The sequence below is a fragment of the Anser anser genome, assembly GCF_964211835.1.
Source record: "Anser anser genome assembly, chromosome: 9".
In the NCBI taxonomy this organism is placed as follows: domain Eukaryota; kingdom Metazoa; phylum Chordata; class Aves; order Anseriformes; family Anatidae; genus Anser; species Anser anser.
This window is the reverse complement of record NC_139729.1, coordinates 3,384,359-3,405,593: the sequence shown is the minus strand read 5'-3', so window position 1 is coordinate 3,405,593 and position 21,235 is coordinate 3,384,359. Positions and strand designations below refer to the sequence as shown.

Below are 21,235 nucleotides of genomic sequence, written 5' to 3'. Positions count from 1 at the left end.
CACAATGTGCCTTTTGAGTTAGAAACAAAAGCTGTCATTGGTTTCTCTGGAGGAGGATCATGCCTTTCATTTATATGTAAGGTGTGAGTTAATTTGTAGAGTTTTTCTACCTGAATTTGTGGTCTATTCACTTAAGCACTTCCCAGATACTAACAAATTATCTCCACAAAATTTTGTCAGGGAAAAGACAATTTATTTGCATTTTACGGTTTTTGACAAGGTATGTCAGAAACAGCAGACACCTTTGTGGATCTCGTGTTGTGTTCTGTGTTCTATGAAGTGACACCGTCTGTACCCCCACCAAATGCCCATGCCACAAAACTAGTTCTGCATTGATGTGCTATCACCATTTATGCTATCAGGACATCCATTAGTAATCTGACAAGAGCAGTACAGTTCAGTGAAAATTCAAACTCAGTGGACCATATTGGTTTTGGACTGCCTTTGTAGTATCTTGTATTATGCAAACTGAAGTCTGTTCAGAGGTTCCAGTTTCAATAAATCATGTCATGTAATGGCAGAATTGTCACCTGATGTTACCACCAAAGGGTGGGGATCAAGGTGGCCTTGGTGTAACCTTTCTTTTACCCTTTTCCACCTCCATCTCAGCTTGTGGAAGCCAAACCACACTTTTGTCAAGAAATTGTCTAAGTATTTTCATACAGTATTCTGATAGGCACCCTGAAAATGTGCTTTTAGCAGAGTGTGAAACTGAAGATGTTGCTGCAAACTGAGTTGGAGCATGTTGAGGAATTCATATCACACCTGTGCACCCAGGCATTTCTGTATGCCTATAATTACAATTACATTTAATGGCATGCAAAGTGCACATTCAGTAGAATCTACCCAAAAGCTTGCTAGACTGAATTCTGAAGCTGTTTTGAAGCTACCTGTCCATTGTTTAGTCAAACCAGAATATGGTATAAATAGAATATAGACAGTATAGAATGAAAGTCGTGCCCTTTGGTTAAATTTATATGCATGCTATATTAAAAACATAGGTGCAATAATTCTGTCCTAGTGTTCTAGGAGCTGAAACAAGAATTGCTTCATTCCACAGAAACATGAGCTTAATTCTTACCACATTCCTAATCTAAGTGTGCAAAATGATGACTTCAGGTGAGTTTCAGATAGACAGCTAAATGCCTAGGCACTTCTTTGGTTTTCTTTGCTTTATTCAATGAGATGTGAGCTGATTGCTTGGGACAGGACTTCTGGATATGAACCTTGCCCTCCATGTTTTGTAATAGCTGTATTTTCAAAAGGTTTCTCTTAGGTCATGAGCTCTGTAGTTCCATCACCCATTAATATGAAATGTTTGCATCGTTATTTCTAGTTGAATGATACACTTTTTCAGAAGTACTAACAACAACAAAAAAATGCCTAAGAGATTTTAGCAGAAAAGCAATAACCTGGATCCCTCTAGAGGCCATTTGTATAATATTTGGTACGTAAAAAGAATTAAACTTGTTTCCCAATTCTCCGTCCACAAATAAAGGAAGCTTATCATGTTACTGCTTATTATCTTGCGAGCATGCTTCTGTTGGGTGGTGAAAGCTGCATAATTATTGTACTTGCTCTTCCTTAAACCAGATCATACTTCTGACTGAGTAATGCAGCAGGAGTTTTACTGTACATTAATTCGAAATCTTAAATTAATTCCTGTATGCTTATTTCCTTGAATATTACTTTTTAAAAAATGAGTGTTTCATGTAAGACACTGATCGATGCACCAGAAGGATAACTTTCTGCTTGCAGTAATATTGCCAAGGAGCTAATTAAACCAGCTAGACAAAAGGAATACTATTACTTTCTCACATGTGTACATTTAAGCAAGGCCTGTGTGGATCTGATTCTAACCTCAAGTACTGTGGCATCACTCCTGAGCCTGTGTGTGAAAAATCCAAACTTAAATAACTAAAAGACAAGACAGGCTGCACACAATGTGCCGAAGTGTGAGTAATTTGAATGAAGAGGAACAGTGCTCAGCACAGCAAGGGAATGAGCAGAGCTTTCTAAATCCTTCATGCTACTTCTGCGATGAAAGCAATCAGAGCACAAATTTAAGAGGGCACTTAAATTATCTTTAAGTTCATGCCTTTTGAACGCTGTTTGTGATGAAGTTTGCACATTAAATGCTTCCTCAGCCTGAGAGCATGTTACTCCAATCGCTCATTCAGGACAATCTGCTTATTGGGGTGTGTGCATTGACTAAAGGATAGAGATAACACTCCAGGTTATCAGTGTTCACTGTGAAAAAGCAACCTGTGAGTAAAGGGGATGAAGTACAAGTAATGTTCCACAGTCTGTCCTTGACCGATTAAAAAACCTTGCCACAAAACATCAAACCAATTTAGATAGCTAATCAGAAAAATCAGAATGTTTTTATAGTGATCTTGGTAAAATTCATTGGCTAAACTTTGCTCTTTGTGGTGCTTGCGCTTTGTATAATTAGGGTTGTATAATTTGAGTACATAAGTGGTTTATGATTAATGCCCTTTAAAATATTTTTAGCTCAGCTCTAGTTCTCGTGCTATTTATCCTAAAAGTTTATCATTCTTATCCGCTTCCTAGGAAAGTGTTAGGAAGTGTTATCACTATGTTGTTACACAAGATCCTCCCATGCATTAGAAAAATCAATTCTAATCTTTAATGAAATGAATGCAAAAAATGATATACTTTTATATTTACTTCTGGCATAGAATAAAATTGTTTTTGATCATTCATTATATGCAAAATATCCTGTTATACACCATGAAATGTAATTTCATCCACATGAGTGAACACTGATGAGGTACTTTTGAAGAAGTGTTGGATAAAATCACTATCCATGTTCAACTTTGCTTAAAAGGTGAAAAGCATAATGTTGTAATGAAAAATAAAGGCAATTTAAAAAATCAACAAAAAAGGCATATTTTTATGCAGCATTACACTATCAGGAAAAAAAATCTGTATCTTGCATTCATCTCACACTAGGATATGCAAAATATATGCATGATCTGAATTGACTTTTTTGACCACTAAATATCAATATATCAGTCTTTAATAGTCTGGGGATATAGTAAAGAAATTACTGATAGTGTCAAAATCTCAGCCTTACTTTCATATCGGAGCTGAGCCAAGAACTATTGATGGCAAGGGAAAGACTCCAGTGGGCTTTGCATCATCCTTCACTCTGCTTCGCCACTTTGCTTAAGTGCCACTTTACATTTTTTCTATGTACTTGTTCATGACAGAAGTTTCATTTCAAACCAGGAAGTATATTTGAAAGGATGTGAGCTGTCACCAGGTACTTTTAAGCAATGTAATTCTCTTATTCTGGTTTGATCGACCGGGTGATTGATGTATTGCTGCTTACTTTTGGCTCCATAATTAAGTGGGAAGCAATAATTCAGGGGCTGCATCTGCCAGCAAGTGGAGCTCTTTGCTAGTCCAGGGAAGTCTTCACCAGGAGCTTTCTTTTTTCTTTTTTTTTTTTTTTTTCCCAAACAACTGTAGAGTTGATATTCAGTTTTTCTTCAGCCCTTTGGCAGCTTCCACGTTATGTTCTGCTTCTGTTGGTTTACAAAATGAGAGGATGATGACCAAAATTAATCAGATTATAAATTATTTTATTTCCTTGGAGATTTTGTTCCCTTCCTCTTTGACAGCCAACCATTGTATCCATTCACTCTGTTCCTTAAAAGAAAGGAGAGATTTAAATACTTTAATTTTATCTTTATTTTACTTTTTTTTTTTTTTTTGTGTGTGTGTGTAAGAAACATATCCTGGTATTTTTAATAAAAATGGGGTGGGTTGTCATGACAGGGATTTGGGGAGGAGGGAGGGGTTTCGCATGTTTTTCACACTGTGCACTTATTACCCACTGATGGGCATTTATAGTAATGGTTCGTTAGGGTGCAGAATGTCAACCCAGTTGTGCCATGATCTACTTTGTGCCTTTATAAAAATGTTACAGTGTAGGAAGGGGAAGGATCTGCTTTCATGAGAACTGGTCTTCCAAGAATCAACTGTATTTTAAATTATTTTCTACTCCAAATTATCTAGGCTAGGAGGGATTGCTAAAGAAAACATAGCTTTCCAGTCATATCTAGAGAAGCAAGAATTTATATTCAATCAAGATGACATATCAAGATTAGTTTTCTAACTTAAACTCTCAAATGAATCCTCGAGGAAAAACAGACTGAATATAACATTACTTTGCTAATCTTGAAGGTATCCTCCTTTATATACTTTATTAATGTTGAAGTCTCATTTATTTATGCTGGTATGTGGTTTACCTGGTATGTTACTCCATATATCCTGGCAATATTTTATCCTAATTATTTAATGTATACATTAGCTAATGCTGAGTCAGCCAGCTCTCTGAAGCTGGCTCATTTTGTGTGTAATGTGCATGCTGCAGTGCTTGTGTTTCTTCCCTCTGAGTTTGTCAGTGTTCTTACTGGCCCACAGTCCCAACTGGTATTGCTAACCTATTCTTCAAAGTAGAGCAAGACTATTTTGGCAGGAAAAATAAATTGTTAAATGTGCAGCTATGACAATAAGAAAGGACAGAAAGAGGAAGGTGCATTCTCTCCTTACACATTCTAGTGTAGGGCAGAGAAGCTGCTCTCTCCTCCTGTAGTGGGGATGAGTTAAGCAGGGAAATTCACCTCACCTGGGAGATGACTTCTGCCAACTCAACAGCTTCGAATTGAAGCTGAATGGGAAGGGAGATTGCATCTCTGTAAAGGTTTCAAACAGTTAAAACACTTTTCTCAATGCTTCTGATGAATGTCAATCAGTAAATTAATAGCATTATTCATGTTAGTAACTAAAAAAAGAAAAAAAGCCAAAGAAGTGGAACACACCACCATCCCCAGTATATAGGTGGAGGCATAGATTAAAAAACGGATTAAGTGAATTGACACATGTTGAAGTTGAAAATTGTATCCAGATCTCTTGTGCCCAAAGCATACTCCATGAGGCCTCTCGCTTTTGCACCTTTTGAACTTATTGATGTTATGAGCCTCAGCATTCCTCTTCTTTCATTGCCAGGATAGTGTTCTCTGGAAATGCTTTGTAATCTTGTGTGCTTGGCCAGACCTTTATAGCCCTGGGAGACAGATTCAAGTAGAGCTTAGAAGCAGATCTTGTTAGACTAAAATCTCAAACTTGTTAAATAAGGAAAATTCAAAACAACAAATTAAAAGAAAATGGAAATAAAAAGGGTTTGTAAACCAGTGGCATAAGGCTATGACAGTCTTTGCAAGCTGCCTGTTGCTTCTATGATTAGCAGTTGAGTCTCCACAACTTTCTGAGCTGCAGCGAAGCATTCAGGTTCCAGCTTCCAGGTCTGCCCACACTGTCCCTGAAGGCTCTTGAAGTTTCTTCCCCTGAATTTACTCAGCAGCTCTCCAGAAAAAAATGCAGCCTCCTCTCTTCTTCTTCTGACCCACTGACTTCTGAGAAGAATATGACATAAAGAATGCAAAAATTAAATAGCTGCAATCCTCCCCTTGCAGCGGATCTTTCTCACATGGGATGGTGGAGAGGATCACTGAATCTGGAGAAAAAAGTGCTCTTAAACAAACAATAATAAGGGCTCATAGCTATAGGGAAACTATGAAATGAAGGGGAAACAATGTATTAATGAGATGAGAGCAGCTCACACCAGCTTTCTCCCTGTAACCTACTGTGTTTCTCAGCCTCAGCAGAAACCAAAGCTTACCTGTGCTTTCCTTCAGGTCTTCAAGGGATTGATTGTTTTTTGAAGTACAAAGACCTACTTCATTTAGCTGTTAAGGGCTTTCATTGCTGCTATGAAGTCTCATAGATTCAGAAAAATACACCTGTATATCTCTGCCGGATCACATCGTTTTACTGCTGATACAGCATAGTAAGAGTGCATTTTAGATCACTCCCAGGCAAATCTGGCTTTTACTCCATATAAAAGTCAGGTCTCCCATAAACCATAGCTCAGTTCAGAAACATACTCAGGGACTGTTGCCTCTTAAAAGCAAGGAAGGCAGTGAATAGTTACGTTCAATCAACAACAAAAAAAGCCACAAAGCTTCCCTTAAAGACCACCATGTCAGTGCAATGAGCCTTAAGGATTTGGTAACTTATATTCCTCTCAATTGTGTGTGACTTTGTTAGAGGATTCATTAGTTAACGCTAATGAGTCCTTGCCTACACATTCTCATCTTCATAACTAACGCACCAGCACTTGTCTCAGACCATTACAATAACATTACATCAACCTATATAGCTAACTATGATTTATTAGACTGCAAAACAAAAGCAATGTAAAAATTGGCTAGAATGGATATTGGGAGGAGAGAAAAAAAAAAAGACTAATCTCACATTTTTCCTTAAAACATGATGCAGCCATTCTATCCCAATTGAGATCACTGTATATTCTTTGCTTTACCTTTACACTTAGAAATACCATCTAGAGCAAACCAGATTTTGCAACTGTATTTAAAAATGCTCTGACAATTTACATGAACATTGCAGGAGGTGTCAAAACTCTAAAATCCAGATAAGGGCTAACTGACAAACTGCATACCCATAAGTCTAAATGTGGAGAAGAGTAACATTAACTTCAGTGGAACAATGCAGGAACTGTAAAGAAATGCTTAAGTGCTGTGGTGGATCATTGCCTTTCTGCCATGTTTTACACCAGACTAGCTTTGAATTGAACTGGAAAGATGGAGTAATGGAGCCGTCCTTCATAGGGAGCCAGGGCGCATACAACTTTTTAAGACAACCACACCTTTGACTTGGGTCAGTGTTGCTGGCTTAAATTAAGTAGGGGGTTATTTTGTAGCTTTATGTCTCTGTGCTGCAATCAGACCTGGGGAGAGTCTCTCAAAAGAAATGTCGGAATCACTGGAGTCATTTTAAATCGCTGTCACTGCAGGAAAGGCGGTAAGTGCTATGGTACAGAAAGCTGCTCCCTGAGCAATCAGGTGCTGAAAAGGGAGTGAAGCAGAAAGCCCTGATTGGCATTAGCATTCAGCACCAACTTGTCTACTCATAACCAGCTTCCAATTTAAGGGAGGTACACACCTTACTATAGCGCACTCCACAGGACAAGAACATATATATACCTCAAGAAAAGGTAAAAGAAACAGAGATACGACAGTGATAAATTCTTTTGTCATTTCTCTCCTGTTGTGCTGTAAACAGTCCTCTAGTAGCTTGAATACACTGCTTTGGTAAGTAGTTTGATGTTTAATCATTATTTTTGTAGGTTAGGCTATCAAATAGGTGTAGTCTCTGGATGTGCTGCAATTGCTGTCAAAGAGAGAAAGATTAATTCCCAGGTATTGCTCCTTTGTATCATACAAATCATAGGAAAAAATGTAATTGGGGTCAGCTTTGGCTGCCCTTTTGAAAATATTCATGTAGGGACTTTTGGCAAGAGTTTATTTCTGAATCCTTTGTGAAAGTAAAGTAAGTTTAGAGCAAATCCAATAAAATAACAGGCTGAATGAATATTAAATCACAAGGGAAAATGTAAAAGAGTTTAAAAGTTTCTACAAGCTTTTCAAGAATATAGTGGAGTTATTAAAAAAGAGGACTGGACTGACCTCCAATAAAGTCAGGTAAAGCTATTCATGAACAGATGTAATATTTCTGACCTCAAAAAAACTCATCACATTTGGGGAGTTCTGCTGCTACTTAAACAGTGGTTATGAAAACAGGTTCATAAATAGGTAGCGTGAGGTCTACTGATAAACTCAACAAAAGCTGTTTTATATCTATTGCAGAGATAAGACCAAACCTGACATTTAAATTAGATGTCCTTCCTAGTAGACCGAGGGGAGAGTAGGTAGATAGCTATATCCACTGGCAGCTGTATTCCTTCTGTCCTACCTTTTAAGCGGTCAGTCTTCTGCCTTATTAAATATTAGGGATGCCAGATCTTTGCTTGTGTCATCACCCTCTTTTTTTTTTCTTTTTTTTTTTTCCAGCTTTGGCACAAGGCTTAGAGAGTAGATGGAATAACCAGTGTAAAACCTATGAAGCAAAAGAAAAGGTCATTCTGTAGAAATAAATATTGAAAGTAGGTCAGTGGCCTCCTTTATGCTGTTCTGGCATGGTAAAGGTCATTAAAGGCCCAGAAAGAGTCCCAGAGGTTACCCCGTGGAAAAGGAAACATCTTCACTTGGTGAGCATGGCTCTGCAGTATAGTGTGGAAGGCAGGGGTGAGGTGAAGCAGCTCCGAATTCCGTCAGAAAGTAACAGAGCATGGAAAGAAGAGGAGGAAAGTGGCAACCTTCAGACAGTTCAGGGCAGAAGTGACCCAAAGGCTCAGGTGCCATCAGAAGGTGGTGGTGGGACAGGGACACTTGTGCTCCCCTGCCAGGGCCTGGGAGCTGCAGTCCTGTGGCCTGAGTGTGAACCCTCTCTGCCAGCAAGTACTTTGCTGCTGACAGAGAATTTTCCTTTGGGACTTCTAGATTTGTATTAAAGCTTTTTGCACCTTTCATCTCAGCTTGCAGAGCTGCAGTGAATTTGTAGTTGAGACTCTAAACTACCTAAAACACTAGAAAAAAAAGTGTTCTTTTAAGCAATTTTAATGTATCTCTCTAGGGTGCTGATGTTGCCAGGGTGATCGCGTAGTAGACCAGAGAGCGGGGAAGTACTGGCCTTCTGTGTTTTGGGAAAGATGGCTTGCAAAATCCGTTTTACTACATTTGTCCCCTTCCAGAATGGTTCTTACTGAGAGCTTGTGGCTCTTTGACTCTCCCTAGTGTATGCCTGTGCCTTTCTTAATGTCAGCTACAGAAACTTCAGTCGTTACAGACCTGAGGCTGCAAACCTGCACAGACAGAAATCCACACCTATTTTGCATTTCATTTCCCTCTGTACTAAGTGAGAAATTGAGAGGGCATATCTGAAGAGATACATCTCAGGAGACGTGCATCCACAAGAAATAAAATATCTGGATTCATGGGTAGCATCCAGAAACATCAGGACACCTTTTACATGTGCGGTCAGTTTATCTCTGTAGAGTACATCTGCAGAGACATACAAAAACCAGGCTTTTTGTAGAAGTCCAGATCCACCACCACAGTTACCTGACTCGCATGCCATTTACCCAGAAATCCTGTATACACATCAGGGAAGTGTCACTGAGGGAGCATGAAATGCTGAAAACCCGTTAGTCCCCTAGTAAATCTGCTTTGAAGACAGTAAGTTCTAATTTGATCCATTGAACTCAAAACAACACTCCCCTGGGCAGGCTGGATTTACAGTGCCTCCGATGAGTGCAAGCACAGATCATCACCACGGCCTCAGGGGCTTCAAGGACTCATAGCTGTGACACATTCGACTTCTTAGTTCTCAGTTACAGCCAGAGCTTTTTCATTTGGGCTGTACTTATTTTCTTCTTTAATAACATTGAAATTTTGAGAGTTAATCACCCAGGTTGAATTCCTGCCAGTTCTGTTTTAATTCAAGAATGACTGAAGGATGTTGATGCTGTGAAACATGGCCTGTAATCTGAACGGAGCTCAGTTTCAAGCACCAAAATAAATGTCTCTGTCCATCTGGGCTTAACCCTTATCCTTTCCCTCCTGTTGCTCCCATGTCAAATTCATCCTCTCTCCCACATGCACCAGTAAGTCTTGGAATCAGGTAGCAGGGTCTGTTCTCTTGTCCCAAGTCACACATAATGTCTGCAGGAGAAAAATGCTGTTGTTACTCGCTATGGACTGGGGGTTCTGACTTGCCTTCATGTCACTTCTGTGGCAAAAGCTGGTTCTTATTAGTGCCACATGAATTTTCAGACTACATTAGCAGCTTTATGGCACCTCGCTTCTCTCACAGCTGATCAGGGATTATAGGTTATTTACCACCTCCAGTGGTAGATCGAGGGGTGTATTACACTGGGAAAAAAGTTTGGTATAAACAGCTTTCCTGAACCCTCCCAAGTTAGTCTTCAGCCTATTTCTGGGACAAAGCCATTCCACCTTAGTCCTCATGGCAAAACCACAGACGAAATAATGAAGGAAAACTGGGAACAGGCTCACGTAGGATTCATATTTCTGATTCTGAGGCCTTTGTGCAGTCAAGGGAAAAATTGCTGATCTTTTTTGAGCAGTGTGTAAAATAAATCTGAGATTTCATTTAGAAACAAGGAAAACAGACAAGAGTCTATTTGGCATATGGTATGAGTATGATGCTTCCCATAATGACCATTTTTGCTTATTCGAGGGGTAAGCAGTCTGTTTATTTTTGAAGTTCTTCCACCTTTGCTTTGTTATACAACAGGGACAACATTTTTTTTTTTTTTTTAAGTGATATATGTTCCATAGGCTTTATGCTGTCTGTAATTTAGAGGGAGATGGAGATTTATGTGGGATACAGTTATTCTCGCTGTTTCTTTTGGGGTAATCTTTTTAATGAAATCTTTGTCCAAGAGCCAAATATAAATATGAAGCACTTGTCTTAGTAAATGAAAGTGCTACACCAATGAATATTCTGCAGCACATATATCCTAGTTTTAAACTCTGAATATCTGAGCATTTTTTTCACCCTTCAGAAGGGTGTAGTTGGCCAGTGGACAAAGTTTTGTCCTGCAGCTGCTGTTGCAGCCAGTTTCTCATGTAGTAAAAAGATATAATTCGAGTGCTGCTGTAAACTTCATCACTTATGAAAACATTTCTGCACATGCTGGACTGTAAAGTGACACTTGCCAGGTGTTTTCTGTGTTTGAATACATCTGCTCTGCCTGTCACTGTAACTTTCTAATTGTAAATGCTGTTGGTCCTGGGCATGAGTCTCCTCTTACTTTCACCACTGACATGTTATAGTATCTCTTTTCATATAAACCGAATTATAGCAGTCAGTGCCATGGAATTACTAACACAGTAGTCTCTGAACTATTAAGGTGACTGTGGTGGCAGCATGGAAACCTAAAGTTTCTACAGTCCATTCTAACATTACGCCTGGTAATAGTGCTCTTGGGGGAGGTAGAGAGGAATTTCACACTGTACTCTATTGCCTGTGATTTAAGGTAAGAAGACCTTACACTGTTGGACACAGCATCTCTTATTTATTGGGTGATTCCCTGCACTTTATATAAATAATTGCTGGAAAAGCATTAAAAAAGTTAATTAATTAATTTTAAGTTTTAAGTTTAATTAATTAAAGTGAAGTTAATTAATCTCTAGGCATATTTAGGCTCTTAAAAATTTCAGGGCAATTTTGTTTAAAATGCCAAAATGTTTTAAAAGTGCTGTTTTTGAAGTACCACAGACTCTTGGTTATATCCTTTCAAGGATATTCAAAGAAATATAGCCTACTAAATGTTTAATTTAATAGCTGATAATACGATTCAGGCTCTTTAGGCTGAGAGCTTTCAAAAACTTATTCAGCTTGTTTATTTAGAGTAGGGACACAGCATATAATTGAATAAACAATCGGTTAATTAATATTTCAATCTTGCAGTATACTTCATTTGTATGTGTGAATGATAACCTCTTTGGCAGATGTTGGTTTCAGATCATAAAGCGGTGTTCCACTACAGGAACAATAAATGGCTTTTCAGTCCCTACCTGTGTTTTACTTCTGCAGAAAGCACTATCAACCTCATATCTTTTTTTATAGATAATGCATCAATATTATGGTGCTGGCTTGAAAGTTGAGATTTTGTGGTCTTAGATCCTCTGTTTAATAGTAGTTTGTCTTTCACTTTAGCGTGAACCATTCATAGGGAAGGCAGCTCAGGCATCCAGACACTGTTGGCACAGCACTTCCCTCAGCTTCCCAGGAACCTGGGCCTGTTGGAGGCTGGTGTATGTTTGCCTGGGTAGGTGTGTAGACAGTAACAGGCATTGGTTGGGTTGGCAGGCTCAGATGAAACACCACAGAAACATGGTCAGCTTCATTTTCTTTCTGCCCTCTGAATGTATGGCTGGGAATAATATGTACTTTGGGGTTGTGCTTTTGGCTTGGTTTTCTGCTTGTTTGTTTGGACTCTTTCAACTGAGGAAAACAGCATTTGTAAAGTGCAGATACATTTTGAAAAACCACAATAAAATGAAAGAAAATGACAATAATTACAAAGACTGACTAAAAGTCAAAGATAGAGTTGATCAAAGTCATCACCCAAACTTGCTCTGTACTTTTCCTGTGGTGTGTCACAGTTCCTCAGACTTACGTTGGGTACTGCCAGTCCTGTTTCCTTGACTGTCTTTCTCCATGTCTCTGTCTTTTTGTAGAAGTCCTGAGCCCACAGCTGCATGAAGAAATAATATACAGACAAACTTTAAGAATTCATATTAAACCCAAGGTTAATTTTAGTCTGTAGTTAGGCTGAGGTAATCAGACTGAGAGCGTAAAACCTCATTTTTTTTCTCAGACTTCTCTTACAGTGCCATTTTGTGGATCCTGGAATTTTTACCATTTTTAGACTTGTTCTTTGACAGTGATTCCAGGAAAAAATGACAAGCATGAAATTGTTGAGAAACTGTAGATTCTGTATCATTGGCCCAAGGGATCTGACTGGAGGATCATAGGAGTAATTTAGCAGCTAGTACAAAAAGGTCTACTTAGAGATGTTCAGACTTTGGTACATGGGATTTGGGTTATGGTTGAAGTGGTTGTTGGGTGCACAATAAGCTTGTGACCAGATAATATTACCTTTACATTGACCTTTACATTTTTCAACTTCATTGATAAGGAAATACCATGAAGATCTAGCTGTAAAGGGGGTTTTGTGGCCTGCACCATTCTGAGCAGTAATCGAGTAGTAAAGCCAGTAAGATAATCATTCTGCCAGTAACATCTGTGCAAAATAAAAGGTATGCATGAAACCCTTCACCTCCTTCCAGAGCCAGAAAGCTTGGGAAAGAACATAAGAACATCCACACTTGTGCAACAGCAGCCAGAAGCTGGGGAAGAGAAGAAAATATTGGCACAAAGCATAAAAGTCAAACTAAAGGCTAAGGAAGCAAGAAGTTACAAGTGAAAGCCAGACCCCCATCTACCACAGGGCGGATATAATGGGGAGAAGAAGCTGTTGAAGTGTGGACTGGCTCTCTGGTGGGAAGGCTGTGTCCTCTCTACCTTGTTCACTGGAAGAGCCTCTGGTGTTTGCTAAAGGGGCCTTACTCAATTCTGAAATGTCTTTATTGCTAGTAGAGTTGTCTTTGGCCCGATACAGTGAAATGTTTCTTCTAAAAAAAAAAAGAAGACAAACCAACAATCCAAAACCACAATAATAGGATTTAGAAACAAAACTGAATGAGTTTATAGTAACAGACTGGCTGTTAACCTCCTTGTACACAGATTGTTCTCATTTATTTTTGGAATATGGCACTAAGCTCTAGATTTATTCAAGAGTGCTCTGAGGAATTTACTTTCACTGTCCTCTATTGTACGATACAACATGTCACAACTCTCTGATCTTGTTTTCTTTCACTTTCTACCTCAGTTTGTGAGACTTTGTCTTCCTGGCTCATCTGCATTGTATTCCTTGGCTTTTATAGAAGTTCAGTTTCTGTGTGCCAAACTCTTTTCACATAATGTAACTCAATCCATATGTCCAGTTCATACAATTGAATACAAATCTCTGGCAGATGCTCTCTCAAAATCCAGCTACCGCTTCAGCATTTTTCGTCCCATGCATGTTTTAAGAGATTTTTGCAGCTTTAAGTTTTGGCAGTTGGAAATAAAACAACTTCTTTCCTACGATAGATTTCCTAAAACTCTTAAAGATTGGTTCTCTTTCTTCGTTCAAAGCATGGTGACCTGGCAATTATTTTCCTAGTCCCTCCTGTTTTACAAAGAAAAGTTAAAGGTATGAAGACATCTTTTAAAAAGTGTGGAAACTCCAGTATTTTGCCTAATGTTCCTTTGCCCCGATCCAGTGTGTTTGAAGCACAGGTTGGATCTGTATTTTGTGCTTGGTTACGGTTGTTGTTCTGCCTATTACTTGCTATAGGAAACTGCTGAAGAAGTGGTAGCAGTGGGCTGAGTGTTGTGTTTAACCATCACATTGCAAAGAAGCCCATTTTCTGGATACAAAATAGCTCTGCCAGCTTTCTGCTTCTGTTTTAGACAGGAAAAAAAAAATCAGACTTCTACAACAGTCAAAATTTATTCAGTTTCCTTATCTGAAGACTACAAATTTCATTTTTATACTTGTGAAACAAAGCTATATTTTCATGCATCCTTGTTCTGTGACCAAGCTCTGTAAATGAAAAAGATCAAACACTGAAAGATGTGTGCACAATGTACTTCTACTGCACTGAGCTTGGAAAAAAAAATCAAGCTGTAAAAACCATCTGAACCACCAAAAGGAGTCGTGAGGAAGTATGATTGCTTTCAAAGGTATCTGGTAAGAATATGTGTTTATACAGTAAATTAATTTCAAACAAAAGCAATTTATCTTGTCTGAAGATTCACATGGAATATAGTGCAAATGAGTTAGAAAAACAAGAACAGGATGCTTTAAAATTCTTACCTATTTAAATGCTGCACTAGGCACTTTCTAGTTTGGGACAGGATTTAATTGGATTCTATAAAGCACACTGTCAGGATGGTCATTTTCTTACCAGCAGGTAACAGCAGTTCCAAAAAATGTGCTTTCTCCAGTGTAGCTGTAGGAACTGTTGCTACTTAGAAATTAGCAAAGTCATTAATCACAAAAAAAAGAACAAACTGTTATATAAAGCAATAATTTTGCCAGACAAGTATTTTAAGTCTCTCTAAACCAGATGATCAGAACATATTACCCAGTTCTTGGTTTATTGTCTCCATAAAACATTGGAAGGATATGTGTCTGGTCTAGTAATTTATTTTATTTTATTTTATTTTATTTTATTTTATTTTATTTTATTTTATTTTATTTTATTTTATTTTATTTTATTTTTATTATTTTTTTCAGGCACAAATATGATGATCTTCTTAAAGTGGGTTGGTTTTTCTTTTTCAACCCTTCTGGTTCTTGCAACATTTTTACCTTTTCAATGCTTAACTTACTGTCTACTGCAACAATGCATTGAAAATGCTGAAAAGGAGTGAATACCAATAGGAAGCATCACAGGAGACGTTGTTATCAGGAGGTATGTTGCTGGTAGTAACCATGGAAACTCGTTTAGGATGACCTGAAGTAGTCTAAGGATAAGTAATACAATGAAAGCAAGCACAGAGAAATTTAGACTGATTAGTAGGGAAAATTCAGCTCTTTATGTTGTATCCTGTTAAACAACATGAAATGCTACTAGGGAACATTAAGATGCATGAGGTAATTTAAAATTATTTTGGACAATGGAATTTGAGATTCTCTTGTAGGAAAGTCTTTTGGCAGGAGAAGGGCTCTGTTGATCTCAGATTCATTTCAGATAACATTAATTACAAATTTCATAATTCCATGAGTCTTGCTCTATACCAGTAACTTTCTCAGTTCAAGTACTAAGTGTCTCACATATATCTTTATGAATCAACATTGGAAATCCCTGTTCACTGATGATAATCCCACTCTTCTGGAAAATCTTGATTGAAGGAGGAGACATTTCAGAGACTAAGCCAACAATGTGCTGCTTTAGCAAGTATATAAATTAAATAGATATTTCTTAAGCAGAGGCCTATAAGTGGGACTAAAACAACTGATTTTCTCCTAGTTTACAGCAAGTGAGGGACAAGAAATAATTTAGTTAGAAACTTGAGTTTGAATAAGAAGTTATTTGGTTAGAAATAATTTCATAGTCATTCGACTACTTACTTTGCATTTGTATTCCATTTCAGAGAGTCTGTGAAAAGGAAGTACAAGAAATAAGTAAATGGAAATGTAAAGTAAAATTCAGATGTAGATGAGTAAATACAAATACATTGAAAGCTGGCAAAATGAGGTGAGACAAAATTTTAAGATATACTAATTTACCCTACACAAGCTACTTACTGGTTCCAATAAGCTTGTTCTTCCATCCTTGTTATGCTCAGTTTGATTTTGCTTTGGCACCTTTGCTCTCTTGCTAACCCTGTTTTAAGGATACAGTTTTAAACAACGTCCTGGCTTACTTGTGCCTTCTGCTCTCCTAAATAGGTGAGGACTTGCAAAGCTATGTCTCACTTTTCCTACTCCTTCATATTGTTATAGAGATTGAAGAAGTATTTTCTAATTTCGAATATTTTAAGGCTAAAGCAGTGACTGAACACAGATTACCTCCTCCTGGTCCTCCCACAGGCAGTACATTAGTGGTAAAAAGAGAATACTCTAAATTCCTTTATCATACAGTCATCTTGGTGTCTGTTATAACAAAAACATTATAATCAGGTTGTAAATATTAAATAATATAAAATTTTAATTGGTTTGAATGTGTGCAAATAGAGCACTACAAAGAAGGGTTTTTTTAAGGCTTTTTCCTCACTTGCTAAAAAGAAAAAAAAAAAAAAAAGAAAGAGCTTTCTTGATTCAGTATGCATACTGAGCTTGGTAAATTGCCCATGTTGTCAAAAGACAGTGATCCTTTCTGTGGCATTCTCATGAATGATGGCTTGCGCTACACCCTGGTTGGAGAGACAACTTGTTCATGTTGTTTTGAAAAGTAAGATGGCAATGAAATGAGACATTTCATTGAAGAAGCTGGTAGACATTTTGGACATTACCTCACTTTTTTGTTGTAGGGCTTTTTTTCCGATAAACTCAGGGAAGTCACTTACACAGAGTTTTCCTTCTAAGGATTTTGATGGTAATTTATTTTTATATTAATGAAAAGCAGCAGAGAGAAATCCTAAATGGGTGACTTTCTAATTGATACTTGCCTGTGTTATAAATAATGCTACATCAAGTTGCTATTTAAAGTGCATTTTTATGCAATAAGATTAGACTTGTTGAAACTGATGGGTAGAAAAACTGTCTTCACCTCTCCATCTTTGCTGTCATCTTTGCTCAACATTTGGAAATGTACGACCTGTAAGAGTCTCTTGGAAATCCCAAAGTGATATGTAGGAAACAGCCAAGTGTTACTAGTGCTATCTGCTATCTGGCTTGTACAGCTTTGTTGATGCCACAGATGTGATTTAGGCAGCTCTGATCCTGCTTTTATACAACACTTGTTGTAAGGAAGTCAAATTGTCCATCTCTAACGCCTCAGATTCATAAAAGACATAATTGGTATAAAGCCACCTTGGGTCTTCTTACTAGATGTTCAACTTTAGGCTGAATACATCTCACCAAAGCTGAACTCTCCTGACTATATGTAGAAATGTTCCACTTAATAATTTGTACTTTTTTCTAAATATTTGGAAGTATTATTTTCAAGTATATTGAGACAATTTTTGCTTTGCTGTACTCAGTATAATCCACACGTGAGTGTTCTTTATATATCCACTTACATTCATTTAGCTTCAAATCTGCACAAAAATACTATTCTAGGATAATATGGTGAAGAAAAAATCAGTCAGCCTTTGAACTGTATTTGACCTACCAGAAACTCAGTTTAAAATCACCAATAGCCCAAGGTCACAAAGACAATAGAGACTGAGGTTTTCAGCCAACTTGTACTCAACAAGCTCTATAGTTTTCCCTGATCTGTAGCAACACAGAAGTGTATTGACTTAAAATAGTCTATAGCCATTTTTTCTTTACAAAGATGTCACAATGTTTTTTGTTCAAATAAATTTAACAATGCACTATTGTTGTCAATTCAGTATCTTCCCAGGCCATTTCTAAATGAACCAATTTAACAAAACATATTTTCATCCTGGAGAGAACAGCCAGGAAAAAGCAAACAAATGAACAAACAAACAAAAACCACAAAAGTCCTTTGGTGCTATTTAGAGTGATGAGACCAGTTTACGATTGTGGTGGATGCATTTATGCACTGCAAGAAATGGAAGGTAAAAGCACAGACTGTGAGATCAGACTGGCTTCACCCAAATCAGAATTCTGAGAATAAATCCAAATAGTTTACTTGCAGTGCTGTTCGTGCAGTTTCCTTTCTTTGGCCACCTTTCTTCCTCTTTGATGATGAAGACACTTCAGTCTAAGAAGCATTGGATGAGTCTGGAAGGGAAGGGAAGGGTGTAAAGCAAATGTAAGAAAATTGCGATTTCCACTGTCCTGCAGGCTCAGGGTCAGTGTTGGTTGGGCTTAGGTGCTCTGCTCAGCCTTGCTGTGTCCTTGGCGGAGGAGCTGGTAGTGGCTGTGCAAACTGTGGCTGTGCAAAAAGTGGCTGAGTTTGAAGATGCTTGGAAAAGTATAGGTATTCCTGTGCATCACCAAAATAATTATCAATGGAGGTCCCATTTCGTCTCATTCTAAGAATTGCTGCAAGTCTAGGAAATAAGCTTCATTTTAATGGAAATTTTTTACCTCAGCTTCAGGAGATGAAGCACTTCTGCAATAGAATTAATCTTTGAATATGCATGCTGTTGCACATGCTTTTTCTTATTAGAAGAATTAACTTCTAGTGCTGAAAAAAAACAGTGTAAAAAATAAAGAGGGCACTAAAAACATAATATTGAAAAGCACATAAATCTGTTTAAAAATTATAACTTTTCTAGTTGAGCTGTTTATTGCCATTCATATTAAAATTTTATGGGACACTAAAAATGTTGGTTATTTCTGTGCATCTGACCATTAAACTGCAAGCTTGCACATTAGTTAGAATAATGAAGTTCAAAGCACATACTCATATCTGAATGGCCAAGTCATCTGGAATTTCGAAATACTTTAAGTTAATGACATAAAAAATAATGTATTTCAAAGAAGTTATACAAAGTTAATATAACGCAATATAAGCAGGTAAGGAATGATTAACTGTTAGGTAATAAATTGTTTTCTTAAGAAATTTCCATCGGTACTACTTATAAAGAGTCTTCCACAGAAGTACACTTGGTTTAGCACAATTCTACCTCTCAAATAACAAGTGTAACAAGAATCTGAAAGGTAATCACTGCTAGTAAAATTTGCCAATGACAAAAAATTAATGAAGTAGCCATAAGTAATGGTGATGGATCAGTTCTACAGTTCAGCTTGGGTGAGAAGGCATACTTACTTGAACACAAATGACAGGCTCAGTGCAAGTGTCCCTGGCTAAGAGATATTATCGTGTATGCTGCAGGAGATTAGACTAGATGAACGTAATGATATTTTAGTGGCTCTTGAAGCTCCAAACAACTGTGTAGTCTTCAGTACAGTAAAAACACCCTTGGTCGACTGGATCTATATATCAGATCTCTGTAAATGATTGTGAAAGTATACTCTGTGGAGAAGAGCTTTTGTTTTGCTTTGGTTTTTTAAGCTTTGTTTTTACAAGTAACGGTTTATTGCTTCCAAGATATGCCTCATGTTGCTAAGATCTACACATTTGCAAAAAGAACTAGTTTTTTATGCACTTTAGGAAAAATGTTCTTTATAGCCTGTGATTGCAGATGGGTTCTGGTTATTATCTTTCAGTCTGACATCACATTCTCCTCATTCAACATCTTTTTGCATTTCCTTTTTGTCACTGTGATTCTGATTATTTACACAAATAGATACCTTTAAAACTAAATACTCAAGTTCATATTTTCACTAGTTTGCTAACATCTATTGACACACAGTGTCTCCTGCAGAATTTCTTTATGCTCTTCAGTGTTGTAGTTTTAGCTGTCCTAAGTCCTGTTTTGAGTCTGGGGTTTTAAAAGTGTCAAAAAAAGGGAAATATTTAACTCTGGTTCTCACTTCAAAATCATACAAAAGGAGGAGTCTGACATAGTTTCAACATAAAATCTCAAATCAGAACTATTTTTCCTATGCCTGATACCAGGGCAGCTGTAAGAATCTGTAATTTCTGGTGTGATTCATACTATATCCACTTACATTTGAAACTAGATAAGTTTTCCATAATCTTAAATTTTCCTTTATGCTTTCTGTAACACCAGTAGTTAACCTCTGGCCTTGCTCTCACTAAAATGCCCCTTTGTTGCAGGACTTCTTTCTGTGACGACTCCCTCCCTCCAAGGTGCCTTTCCTTTCAATGATGATGACAGTGTTGCTGAGTCTTTATTGTTTGCTTCGTGACATATTTAATATAAATAGCTGCTACCCAAGATGTAAATTCTTCTGTGGGACTAAGCTAAGTGATCACTGGCTCAGGGTAAATAAATCCTCTGTGACCTTGGGCAAGACACTTCAGTACTCTGTAACAAAATTCTATATAACAACATGTGAATGACACCACTTGAGCTATTGCTTAAGAAGAAAACAACAGTAAAGCTTTTTGCTTCTTGCACTATGATAATACATACCCAGCAGGTGTTACTGTTCACCAGGAAAGAAATCACTGAGTACATTAGCACTAAGTAATTAACCATGTACAAGTTCAAGATTTTGAGAATTTTATACTTATACACAAGTGTTTCAACTTTTGAATCCATATGTAGAGACTTGGGAGTTTGCTTATTATTACTTTACTAAGACAAGTAAAAAAAAATGTTGTTGTTCTTTGTTCATTACTGAACCTGCCATGTGAAGAGTTCAATTTTTGAGTGCATTGCATTCAATTTGCTTGGTAGATGCAATAAAGATCTGAGCCCTTGAAGTCTGCAGAGAGCTATCTGTCAATATGTCATTATAACATGGCTTCAGGAAAACTACAAAGTCCACTGCTGTGGCACAACCTGTCCTTTCCACCACACTGAGAAATTCCACACTGACATCACCAGGAATGGGCTGCGGCCGTCTGCAAGGAATGCTTGCTTTCTGAGGTGGGAATATAGTTAGGTTAACTATTCTGTTATGATTTAACATCAGTATTTTAGTTACTAATATTTATACTTTTCAGAAAACTAGGTGCTCCTAGGTACATAGGAGGTACAAATATCTTCCATGATTGTAACTAGGGAGAAGTGCCTAGTTTGCTTTTATATTTACTGTTGTTCCCAGTTTTGAGTATTAAAACAATAAACTGCTTCTAACTGCCTCACTTTAAGAGGTGATGGGCTGGATTTATTTCTCTTTTTCTACCAAACTACTCAGAAATACAGTTTTTTCTTTTGTTGATGGTTTATGACTTAAAAAATAAAAACAAAAAAAAATCACTTCCTGTGGTATCAGTCTTCTAACCCACAGCTCATCTCCATCTTATCTTGCAGGCTCACAGGACTGTTCCTCTTCCCCAGACACACTGGAGCTCACATGCAGGTACGTGCTTCCTGCTAAGCCATTAATAAACAGCATGTTGCTGTGTTTCCAACAATTTGCAAATCACAAAATACCAAATACATATTGAGCATATCAATTAAT

General features: G+C 37.5%; 1 protein-coding gene across 6 annotated transcripts in view; it reads right to left on the bottom strand.

Annotated features, from left to right (window-relative positions):
- Nucleotides 1-1,063: 1,063 nt before the first annotated feature.
- The window catches only part of LOC310904280 (uncharacterized protein), a gene marked incomplete at its 3' end in the record, with an annotated part of 67,839 nt that continues 47,667 nt past the window's right edge, over nt 1,064-21,235 (bottom strand). The window contains exons 2-6 of one of the 6 annotated variants that reach the window (XR_014588177.1): nt 17,919-18,010; nt 15,728-15,755; nt 12,161-12,238; nt 7,867-8,010; nt 1,064-5,447 (exon numbers count right to left, since the gene is read on the bottom strand). Coding sequence is in view for 5 of the 6 variants with exons in the window: in XM_083848765.1 (XP_083704891.1) it covers nt 7,930-8,010; nt 12,161-12,238; nt 15,728-15,755; nt 17,919-18,010 (279 nt within the window). Of the gene's footprint in view, nt 8,011-11,007; nt 13,179-14,988; nt 15,121-15,727; nt 15,756-17,918; nt 18,011-21,235 lie in introns of those variants that run through there. The other 5 variants (XM_083848764.1, XM_083848765.1, XM_083848767.1 and 2 more) reach the window with 5 other exon arrangements.